The sequence below is a fragment of the Tachypleus tridentatus genome, chromosome 6 (genome assembly GCF_004210375.1).
Source record: "Tachypleus tridentatus isolate NWPU-2018 chromosome 6, ASM421037v1, whole genome shotgun sequence".
Taxonomy (NCBI): domain Eukaryota; kingdom Metazoa; phylum Arthropoda; class Merostomata; order Xiphosura; family Limulidae; genus Tachypleus; species Tachypleus tridentatus.
This window is the reverse complement of record NC_134830.1, coordinates 85,198,903-85,211,631: the sequence shown is the minus strand read 5'-3', so window position 1 is coordinate 85,211,631 and position 12,729 is coordinate 85,198,903. Positions and strand designations below refer to the sequence as shown.

Below are 12,729 nucleotides of genomic sequence, written 5' to 3'. Positions count from 1 at the left end.
GTGTAATGTGTCTGATGCAGATAAGAAGAATGAAGTTGAGTCAAATGACATCCAATCCTATGCTACCAAGAGAGCCCTAAATTTTGCAGCAGTACTGGCAATTAAGCATTGTTGAGGTCAGGAATGGTGAAGAGAACATACACAGTTCTGATACAAATGACTACAAGCTAGCTTCCTTTTCCTCATGTGGGTGAACAACTAGACCACACAGAGGCCAAATATACAGGAGGAAAACCATCCACAAATTCCAAGAAGATATTTGAGCTGGTGAAATAGATGTTGGGATTTCTGGTAAAGAAGTATTCTAGCCAAAAGTGAAATCAGGACAGACAACTCATTTGAGGAAACTATCCAAGATAGTTGCAAGATCTTCTGAGAGTCCCATATTCACCACATCTCAGCTGTCTTGGTGGAGCTTGTACAGTCCACATAAACAAGAAAATCATGTACAAAATTAGAGATTTTTAAAGATAAGTTTTAGAAATAAGATTGGAAATGAGGGCTTTCTGTCTGATCAACAAATCAAGTTCTAAAGTACTCAGCTCAAGTGTGCTGCTAATCATGACACTGTGGATGGTAATGCTATTTCTGTGGAATCTGTTATGATATAATAAAGCATTATCCACATTATTTCTTAGGTGATGAAAACTGCTATAGTTCTGCTTCTTTGATATCTGTTGTAACTGTACCTATGTCTTCCTCTTGTTCTCCCTATAGTGTTTGTCTCTCTGTAATTTTTTCTCTTTATCTCAGATTTCTGTCTCTCTCTCTCTCTCTTTTTGTGTGTTTGTGATTGCATTTTTCTTCTGTAACAGTAAGTATGCCTTGTCTCTCCTTGTATGTGACATCACACTTCTGCTAATTTTGCTGTAGGCCTCTCGCACTTGTCTCATTTTGTCATCTTCGGTTGCCTATGTACGCTCATTGGGCACAAGAATGAAGCAGATGAAGAACGAGAAAATGAAGGAAAACAAGTGAAACAAAAAGGAAGCTGATACCATATTACTCACATAGATAATGATAATCATGATACAATGCATTTGCACTTGTTGCAGTTGTTTTTTAAATGTCTAACAAACAAGAGGAAATCTTCAGTAGCTGCAGCACTTGAAATTCATTTAGACAGGATTAGAATAAATTAAAATCTACGAGATTTCTTCCTTTTTGTTAGCTATATTTATGTGCACCAGTGATACCATGTATTGTGGGCACATGCACTTGATCTGATTTTATTACCGATCAAGATCTCTACTGGCTTACCCCCAAATTAAAATGTTTCAGACAGGATTAGAGTAAATTAATCTGTTAGACATGACACATCTCAAAAACATCAATCAAAAAAGTTTGGCCTTTCAGATCTAAAACTGTAATAAGATCTAAAATTGATCATAAATGATGGAACTTTGAGGTAAAAGTTTGTACTTGAGAAAACCTCAGAGTCATTCTATGGGCCACTATGATCTAGCTAAAAATTCCCAATATGGATCGGAACTATTTTTCCCTCCCAAAACCTGCAATTTTTGTCTGGTTGAGTCATGTATCAGGTGTTATGAACTCAACTTTAATTTCTGGAGTTTCTCTTTTGGTGTTCTCTAGATTTAACATTTTAATTTGATAAACTTCTATGCAAGTATTTAATCTGTTGATATTATAAAACAGGATACATGTATGAAAAAACAACTATTGTTTTGAAACAGCAAACTATATTATGACTGACTAATATGTTTCACATCTTGTTTCTTGATGAAACAGTACAAGAAGTACTAGTTTTGGTGTATGTCGCACTGTTCTCTAAAACAAATAAATAAAATCTTAATTTCAAATAAGCCATTCAATTTAAAATAACTGCAAATTATATTAAATTTTCTGTTTGTAGAAACCACTGGTGGTAGTTATGGGAGCATATAAAAGCAACAGGATCATGTCTTTAAAAATATTTAAGAAGTCAATGTGTAACAAAGATGTAATATGATACCTTTAGTGTCAATAAATGTTTTTCTGGTTTCAGGATGTGTTTGTTGGTCAAGAGCATGTTATCATTTAAAAGTTTATCTCACAAACTAACTGTCTCTTAACTGATAACCTTTTCTTAAATCACAAATTCATCATTAAATATACTCCCTCTCACATAATAATAAAAATGCTTATTTTAAACTCTTGTAATAATATCATTTTTTCATGGTACTAGTGAAACCATGTCTGAATTACACTAAATGCAAACTACCTTGGCTTTTCTGGTGGTAGAGGCAATACTTCATAGGCTGTATAATGTAGTGTGTTCATAAAAATTGACATCCCTGATATATAGCAAGATTTTACCAAATAATGATAGGTAGATTTCAAATGATAAATAAAAAAACTGCATAAGAAAAAAAATAAAAAATTATTTAATTATTATCCCACATAATTCTTGAGAAATCAGCAGTTTAGATAATACAAAATATCTGAATAAGGAGTTGGTATAATACAGTAGATATTGTACCATTTAAGTCCCTTTATTAAAATTCTGTCAAATTTGTACAAGTTTGTATCTCCACATCAACAGATCAGTGATAGATAGGAATATTAGTTAAACTCATTATTATATCATATGACATCAAGCTGGGTCTTTATGTTCATTGCAGCCAGCTCTACCACGAGGTACCTGAAAACATATGGCACTGTAATAAGTTGAATATTTTCACTGGTTTCACATGTAGCACACACCCATGAACGCACTAATTCCTGACTAGCCGGCATACTGTCATTAGCTGGCTTTTCAAACATGGGAGAAAGAAGACTACCACATTTTGTACAGACGAATGCCTGATAAAAAAAAAAATGACAATAGTAGAGACTAAAATACCAATAATAGGTTTCACCAAAGAAAAAACAACAAGAGCACTTTTACCTTAGAAAGTAAAACATCCTTGTATCTTAATAAATGTATATAGCAGTACAAAGATTCTATGTGTAAGACATTCTTTACATCACGTGTAAACAATTTTATTGCTCAATTTTAGCTTTTCAGCCTTCTTTGGAGCTTTCAAATTAAGTCCAAAAATAATACACAACAACCCTTTTAACATACCTTCTACAAATATAATGAACAATTATAATTCTCCTATGGTAAAATGAAATGAGGATTATTATACATAGATTATTAAAACACCAATATTTCCTAAATATTTTATCCCAATATAAAATACACATAAGAATAAGCTTGTTTCAATTCCTCTGCCTTCCTCCAATCTAGTATGTAAATACTCACAGTGGAATATTAAGTAAGCATATACCTTAAAATATCAATTAGAATTATTCACTTAAAAAAATATGAAATGAAACATTAAATATTTTACTTCTTATAACATGATAAAACACAATTTATTTCTTCTCATGCTTACAGATTGTTGGGTTCAGAATATTATAATTACAATCTAATTTAATGATAATTTCTCTATTAAAAGTAAATGCAATATTCCCAATTTTCAAAATTCCATTTGAAAATAAAAATAAACTAATGTCAAAAACTTGCAATTAATTCAATGCTAATTCTAAAGTCAAAGAAAATCAAAATTGTAAATAATGTATGTTGCTATAAACAAGTTTCTAAAAAATAAAATTTTTCTACAAAAATAAGTTTCATTTATGATACCTAAGTGATTCTGATTTATACTAATATTCATAATTTCATTAATAAATAGACAATAAATGTGTAATAGAAGACACAAAAAACCAAAAATGCAAATTTGAAGTAAATGAGAAGTAACATTGCTGCTCATTTATTAGTGATATCAGAATAGTAATATATTCTATGAAATTTTATATTAACGAACAATACCTACAAGAGATTTATCTGAACAGTTAAATAAACGATCCTGCAAAAGGAATGATGTCCCATGAGCCAAAAGGGAATCTCGTTCCATTTCTCCAAATCGAATTCCTCCTGCTCGTTTTCGTCCCTTCACTGGCTGGTGTGTTAACATGTCAATAGGACCAGTTGTCCGTACCTGTCATAAATAAAGATGTTATGTTCCAAGCCTGAAATGTGGGTTTATAAATTAAAGAAACATTCAATAATCAAAGGGATTTATCTGTTTATAAAGTGCACATACACTTTTGAGGCATCTATGTAATATCAAGTTTTAGTTTTTGTACAGAATTTTGTTTATTATTTCAGAGTATAATAATTCAAGAATTCATAAAATAAGCAAAATGTCATCAATGCAGTTTAAAGAAACTACTTTAAAATTAACATTACTTATTTACACTTACCATACTAGTTTGCTACAGTAGATTCACTAATAATATAGAACCCAAAACACTGAAGATGTCACTTATAACTTCCAAACTAATTACCATTTATTTATTATCACATCTAAATTTCTGTAAATAAATAGGCATAAATCTATCAACAGCAAAATACTGTGTAGAACAAAACGTTCTGCTTGCAGTGCTAGGTTGCATGAGAAACTATGATACAAATTTGTCATTAAAATAAACAAAGTGCAAAAATAAAGATGATTAAACTTAAAGCAGTTTAAAATGCAGGCTGAAGAATTAAATCATACTGAGAAATGATAACACTATTTCTTTAATTCTGAAATGTCAACATAAACCTTTTTCAATGCTGATGCTGTAAACCCTCTAAAAATGTGTGTTTGCACAAATGTTGAGATTCAATAAAATATTGCATATTCAGGTAAAAGTGTTATACACCAGATACATAAACACTACACATACTTTATTTATTAGATAACTAGCAAAAGTACCTGGCTTCACTTGCATTATTATGTTGACAGTATGTGTATTCTGAATCCATTTTAGAAGGAAAGTATAACCTATATACTTTTGTTGCTAAGCATAAAAGTCACTGTTGAAACAAATTGTCATCAAAACATGCACATTTTTCAATATTAGAAGTTATATAAAAAACACTCCTTTTCTATGTGTTCTTTTGCTAGTTTACCTCATTAAAAAGTTGCATACACATGAGGTTAAGATAAGTAATACCAAAGTATAACTACAAAATTTCAAGTTTCTAGGTTCTTTCTTCATGGAACTATGGTGGACAGAGTTCTTTTCTATGTGGTTTCTAAAATAAAATATGTCCACCCACATGTGTTTAGGTAAGCAATAATATCCAGGTGCACACCCTCAGAGTCCACTTAGTATGAGTATAAATTTTCAGGTTTCTAAGTTCTTTCTTCTTGGAGCTATTGTAATTACATTTCTTTTCTATGTGTTTTTGCTAGTTTGCCTCATAAAAATATGCACATGTGCAAATGATATTTAGGTGCACATGTTCATGGTCAACTTAGAATGTTTGTGAAATTCCAAGTTTCTTGATTTTCTTTCCTCTTGAAGCTATGTGGTCACAAACACACAGACTAACAAATATGCCTTTTAATTAATTGTAGATGTAGTAAGTGAGAAAACTGAAAACAAAAAATAATTTTATATTTCCACACATTATGTGATATCTTGAATATTTTCAGCAAAGCAGAGAAGTCCAAGATTATAAAAACAGAAGAATCTTATATAAGGGTGTATTTCCTGATGCATGTGACAGCTGGGTAACAAAGAATGTGATAGGAGACAAAATGAATAGATATACATAAAAAACCAATTTTCAAATGAAACCTTGACACTTTGTAGAAACAACAAAGCACTATTGTACAGTACAAGACAAATGATTGCGAGTCTAAATTTGTATAAAGTTCTCTTTCTCAGGCCCCAAACACGTTTTAAATATGACAAGAAAACATGATTGGTGTCTGTTAAATTAGTTGGCTATTGGGTAGTGAAGATAATGAACAAGTCTACCAGCAACTACTACCTGATCTACCTATGAGAATAATTTATTATATTAATTATAGAGCATTTAATAACCATTTACCCAATAGCTAATAGGGAAAGTTAAAGTTAGAAACTTTCTTCAGTGATACCATTTATCAACTGTGGGAAATGCTGAGAAAATAAAGCTAAAAATAGTGAAAAATTTGCAGTACAACCCAATAACTATAATGTATGTGTTTTTGAGTCAGTGAATATATTGTATGAGCTATCTTTATAACACAACACCTTTAAAAAGACACAAGCCAAAATTTTGGCAAAAAATAAATTTTCAGCAGATTATCATACTTTTAATGAATAAATAAATTGTATACTTTAGTATTAGCTATGTAACACCAACACTAAAAGCACATACAGAAACATCTAATCCTAAAGACGGAACATACTTGAAATTTATCAGCCACCATATGTCTCAATCTTTGGTAATACACAACTCCAAAAAAGATGTCAGCTTCTAATTCTCGTCCATCTACACCACTGTACATTCTTTCTGTTCCATAATAATTGTACCCAGCTAAATGTAACAAGATAATCTTAGAAGACTGACAAAAAAAAAAAAGGTCAAGTTTTAATTAAAATCACATTATACTTAATACATTATGAACTCTAATACAATTAAAGTTATGACAAAAAATTCTAGATGTTATTGTCCTCATGGCAGCAGCTGTATGCCAAGTTCCCCTTTTTTTTAATATTTGAAATTAATGTATAAATGTTAACAAAATTGTACCAGGAAAAACTAATAGGTATTAAAAAATGTAGTATGTATTATCTGAATATGAAATGTTAAGCAACATCTGTCAGTATCATTTACTGAGAATCATATACAGCACAATATGTAATCCAATAATACTTAATATCCAATAGTAAAAGTGCTGAACCCAAACTGAAATCAGAAATCTCACAGAGTGTGCTATGAGAGCATTGGCATTAGTAAATTTGACTAAGGGTTCAGGGGTGGTGTAAGCCCCTAAAAATTTTAAGAATTAGGTACTCTCAGAAAAATTTTGAGCATGTTTGAGTACAAAATATGTATATTTTAGGTGCACTGTATCCTGTGAAAAATCTCCTTAATAAAGGAGTTATCTACTCTGGTTCAACACCCATGAAGAATAAAATAAATAGTAGATTATTGTATTCACTAAGCTAGTAAATAATCCTATTATCACCAATAAGAAATTAGCCGAGTATGTACCTAAGGTTGAAAATGTTCAACATTTAGAATAAAAGTATTCACTTTAGGTCAAAGCATTTTCTCTTCAAAACTATTGTCTGTTTACATTAGAACATGGGGCCAGTATAACTCTGTGCAGCTGTAAAAATGTGATTGATTAATTCTGATGAAATAACTACAACAGTGTTTTCATCCATGTTTCATAAATCACTTCAGGATAAATGGCTAAACGTGGGCATGATGGAGACAGCCATACCTGTACTGCAAAGCACAAGTACAGTTGAATGTTTCGTGGAGAAAAGTTAATGAGGAAATCACATTGTACTTGTATATTGGACCCTTTGTTTACAAAACATCATGAGCACAAGGAAATGCATGGTAGCATAGGCTGACATTCCCCTATATTTTTAAACTAGATTTACATAAATCACAGAAAGTAATGCAGATGATGAAAAAACAACTTTGAAATCTGCAACTCCACAGAAAAGGATTACAAAATGGAATTAAGTAAGTTACACATAACAAAAATCTACCTGATTGTAGCAGTTCACCAAAGTATTCAGCAGCTGGTTTCTTCTCATTAAATTTAAAAGGTGTAGCATCAATGGCAAGGCCATGAAGAGCTGCAGCTTTTCCAGCCATACTTTCAATCATCATCCCTGAAAAAATGAAACCTTCCATATGTTGTGGCCTACTTCGATCCAACAAAAGAACCAAAAAACATTTTTGTTAAAATATCCAATAGTTCTATTACTTCTTATTATGTAATTTCACAAATCCATACAAACAAAAAGTTTTATTATAAATCTGTAATTTTGTAACTGATATGAATCAACATTCCATCAAAATCCTTAAGCATGAATTAGACATTTCAAACAGCTTCATCTGTGATATATATATATATATAAATAGAAAATAGAACATTTTATTATGTTAACTCCCCAGTCTGATTACCAGCATATATCTTTAAGTCATAAAGGATAATATACCTATGGTCACAGCACCCAAATGCATTGGGGTATTCAATCTATCAGGCCAAATACAAATTCCCATGAAAAACTTGTCACAAACTAAGGAGAATCAGTTAAGGGTCAGAGTTGAGTGTTTGAACTCACAATGTCTCAACTCCAATTGGCCTTTCACTGTTGTGAGAAGTCAGTAACCATTAATATTTAGAAATAGCTTTAATGTAGGATTAAATTAACCTTATAAAAATTCTATAAAGAAAAACTCTCAACCTTGACCCTTTAAATGATACTATAAATAATAATATTCTTATACTAGAACTAAACCACCCTTAATTTTTATGATTCCCAACCTTACTCCCATATGAGAGCTTGGATATAATGTTGCATGTTGTGTGAGAATATAGACAACATTGTCCTTCAAGGGTAGATTAGGTGGTATCTCATTTCAATGAGAATGCTTAATCATGTGTAGGGCCTTGTTGTTTTGGGTAAGCCTGACACTACCAACTCAAATATGTAATGTGAGACTTACATTACATCTTGAGTTGGGCAGTTTCAGTACAATTCTTGATGGAGAAGACCCTGTTTGATAAATGCACAAGTCTAGAAAAAAGACAGTCCAGTGTTCAACTCAAGTATACACCCTATTTTCATGATATTGATTGATATTATTGTTTTCACTGTACATCACACTCACGTCAGTCAACTTATTTCTTGGCACAAACTTGTGTAGTTTTAGCAGTATATAGAAGTACTTCAAAAATTATATAAATGGCCTACCTAAGTTAAGCTCTCAGGAAATCAATTTACCTGAAAAACCACAAAAGGGATGGAGATGGTTGTCTCATAGACTTTTACAATTTATGTATATTAATAAATAAAAATAAGATTATCACAAGCTACAAACACTTATGGGATACCCAACTGTTATATTTGCAACCAAAGTAATAAATATTTTTGGCATAATAAACATATTTTATGGTTAATAAAACTATTATAAAAATTGGTAGTCAAGAGTACGAATTTACTCTTTCCTATTTCCACAGAACAGGCATATTTTTTAGAAATCTCTATGTCCTAAATGTATGGCTTTACATTGTCAATATTGACTGAAATATATTTTTCTCATACAATGATAAACTTACAGAAATTCCTCTATTAAAACATGACTTATATCAATCACTTTCACTTTTTCTAAACACTTTAGTTTCATAAATACATCCAGCCAACTTACAGTCAATATTGCTCTCAATGTAATTTTGATAAAATTTGGTTGAGAACTTTAGCTATTCAAAACAAAAGATCAAGTTTACATCAGACTAACAGATCAAGATTGGGAGCCATTTCAATTTCACCACCTTATTGCTGTTTAAGGCTTAATTAAGCAAGGAAATCAATGGGAATATACATGAAGTTTATACCAGCCAGTGTCCCATTTGACTTATTACTTCAACTTGAAAATGCTGGGTACCTTACTAGTTAATTAATAAAACATTATTGTCAAACCATGCACAAATTCAAATAACATTTCAAGAAGCACAATTAATTGCCTCCATTAAAAGACTACTACGTAACACCACCATAAAAATTAATTTTTACAAATATTTAAAAGATGGTAAGAAGGAAGTCTGAATGCTTGTTATCTTAATGACTGAATACATTCCTACAATCAAAATATACGTGTAAGTTGCGGAAAGAAAATAGTATAGTATCAGGGTTGGAGCTGGATGATTTAATCAATTATCAACAAATAGCAATTACACTGATTTGTTTCACATTAATACACTAATCAATTAATTGATTATTTCTGATTATTCTGGTTTTTGATGTTCACAATAAATATCCCCTGGTGGGTCAATGGTAAGTAAAAATCTGGGGTACATTTCTCTATAATGGACAGAGTGCAAATAGTCCATTGGGTAGCTTTGCTCTAAGAAGACAAAAAGAATATTCCCATAATTAATTAATGTTCTGGATATGGGTGTGGAATGTGTCTAATTGTGCACGTTACAACCATTTTACAGAGTTACATTCAAAGGTTTAACTAAGCTACTTTATCTAACTGCAGTTAAAAAAGGAATATGTGATAATATCAATAAGGTTCTTTAGATCTTCCTGCTATAAGTTTCAATTTGCATATTGTCCTTAAGGTGACTATTAAGAATTACAAATCATTAGAGAACAAAAGCACAGTAAATGGAATAAACTGTCAGAAGTCTTGATAATGGGAAACTAGTTTCAAAACATTCATAGGACTTCTTCAATCTGATATATCAAAAACAAATCAACAAAAGTTGTCTACAGTCACAAGTTTTATATCCTTACAACAATGAACACATGAACTAAACTGTCCTTTAATGTTCCTATGTTATAACAACAACAACAAACCAGTCTTTGGTGCATGTATTTAGCTCTGTAATATGTTTTAAATAATTAATCATTCCACACATACACACTGTAGCAGTTCATCTTTACACCATTATAGCTAAAAAATAGTATTCTAAACGATCCCACACACATTTCACAGTATCTATGAATGAAATATCCTAATACTTTAGTTTACTTTCAGTAACTAAACACTTAGCAGAAGACTTCAAAATTCTAACAAATAATAGCCAAGCCTTTCTTTCCAATATGTGCATCATTTATATGAGCTTACTTATTTGCCACTCCTCAATAATGAGCAGGTTAACTCAATAAAATAATATTGAGTGTTCAAATAAATAATATGGTATTCATAAAATATCCTTAACCAAATTCTAATGTGATGATGTATATATAGCTGATAGAAAATTAAACTTCAACAACTTAATCCACTTAACACTGTAACAGTTGTTTTCCAAGCAATTTTCTAATATAAATAAAATTTTAATCACAGCTATATCTATCCTATCTTATCCAACCAGAACAACTCTGGTATTAGATGAAAGGCCTTGTAGACACTGGAGATAGTAGAAGTAGTTACTTGATATATTATTATACACTCTTTATACTTTCAGTAAAAAAATCTTCTTAATAATCTAAATAGCTAGTTCCCTTTAAACTCTCGTATATATGGTGTATTATTTCACTTTTCACTATAAACTTATTCTCCAAATTTTAGAACTATTCACTAAGTTTCAAGATTCTTTCAATAAATTACAGATCCTTTGTATAAGCTAAGCCCATCATTTTGCTATCAATAAATGATCATTTGCTTCATATGCAGATTTAGTATCTTTGAATCATTCATTACAAATTAACGATTTAGTTAATTCTGTAATTTGAGTATGGAGTTCAAATTAACTTTCAGCAACTGAGGGAAATAAAAGGCTCTGCTAAACATCCTATTTAAAAAAAATGGGAAAATATGAATAATGTGTGCTGTGAAAAGCCAGACCACTTGGCCAGGTGCCAGACAAAAGTCACATGTAAAGACAGAGCATGGGAATGGAAAAGTGGTGCACACTGGACTAGAACTGACTTAAGACACTGTGGAAAGGAGTAGTAGAAGAAGAAGAGGTGACACTACTTATAGGTAGAGGCCAATCCAATCTTGACTGAGAGCACTCTGTTGGAAGAACCTTGTTAGGAAAGGATAAGTAATCCACAACTAGAAACAGAGTACCTGGAAAATAATAAACCATTAAAAAAATATAATGGCTGTTGGTCCAATACAGAAGGAAAACAGAGATATCTCAATTATAAGCACATTTGCCCTGATATGTACCAGACCAGAGTTGAGCTAACAGAAGGAACCATCACTCTGAAGAGCCAGAAAAAAAACAAAACAACTGATGCCTAACAAAGTGCAAGGAGTGCTAAACAACTGAAATATAAAGATGACTCAGAATCTACCATCCTCAAGCCTCCCAAGTATTTGTAAAAAAGTGACAGTCTGAAGAAGAATGAGGAAAAACACCCAGTGTTGTTGGCTCAATCCAACCACCAAGCAAAGTTGGTCTGTAGAAAAAGGTGGAGGGAGGTGAGGGGTGTCCAAGAGATCCCAAATGAGGCTCCAATGGTCCATCAAAATCTACACATAGTGACACGGAATGTGACCAAGAGGGATGAAGGGTTCCAGAGAAGCCCATGTCCCGAAATGGGATAATCTCCAGTGTAGTGAGAGAAGATGATGAAGACAGATTGAGAACCAGTAACTCCATAATCTGCAAATGAAGAGAAGGTTGGATCTAACTGATGAAAGTGAGCAATACAGACTGTAACAAATGTTTAAAAAAATTTACATTGAAGTGTCTGCTAATAAATTTTGAAATTCAAAGTACCCCTGGATACACTTAGATTTTAGACAAGCATTTTATATTCACACTACATTTGAGTTTCAAGAATAAAGAATGTAACGACTAAGACAAATATATAATGAAAAAAGACAAACCTTTAAATGTATATTTTTTTCTGGTATCAGTCAAATTTATGTAAATTAGTTTTGGTATTTTACATAATTGAAAATCAGATAAGAATATCAGAACAAACAGAGGGATTAAAATCTATTAATTTGATATAGATTACTCTATGTCCAGCAAAGTGAATAACTAAACTAAATGTATCCATATGGCCAATTAATAAAAAAATTAAACATTTCAACAAACACACATTTTTAGCCTACTTTACTAAACCAGTTACCTCTGAAGTAAATACTTAACATTATCAAAACGGGTACTTTCTGAATAAAATGAAATGTACATCATCTGCTTTATGGTTCATTTCATACGTGTCTTTGTTCTTACACTTCCATTCATAGAGAAGCCTTGC

At 31.3% G+C, this 12,729-nt stretch overlaps 1 protein-coding gene across 7 annotated transcripts in view; it reads right to left on the bottom strand.

The window, feature by feature from the left end:
- Nucleotides 1-2,476: 2,476 nt before the first annotated feature.
- Polr1B (RNA polymerase I subunit Rpl135) overlaps nucleotides 2,477-12,729 on the bottom strand; it is a 136,304-nt gene continuing 126,051 nt past the window's right edge. For 5 of the 7 annotated variants that reach the window (XM_076505847.1, XM_076505848.1, XM_076505849.1 and 2 more), the window contains 4 exons: nucleotides 7,543-7,668; nucleotides 6,222-6,349; nucleotides 3,825-3,989; nucleotides 2,477-2,805 (listed from right to left, as the gene is read on the bottom strand). In XM_076505847.1, coding sequence (XP_076361962.1) covers nucleotides 2,587-2,805; nucleotides 3,825-3,989; nucleotides 6,222-6,349; nucleotides 7,543-7,668 — 638 coding nt within the window. In that variant the 3' untranslated portion in view covers nucleotides 2,477-2,586. Of the gene's footprint in view, nucleotides 2,806-3,824; nucleotides 3,990-6,221; nucleotides 6,350-7,542; nucleotides 7,704-12,729 lie in introns of those variants that run through there. The other 2 variants (XR_013029259.1, XR_013029260.1) reach the window with 2 other exon arrangements.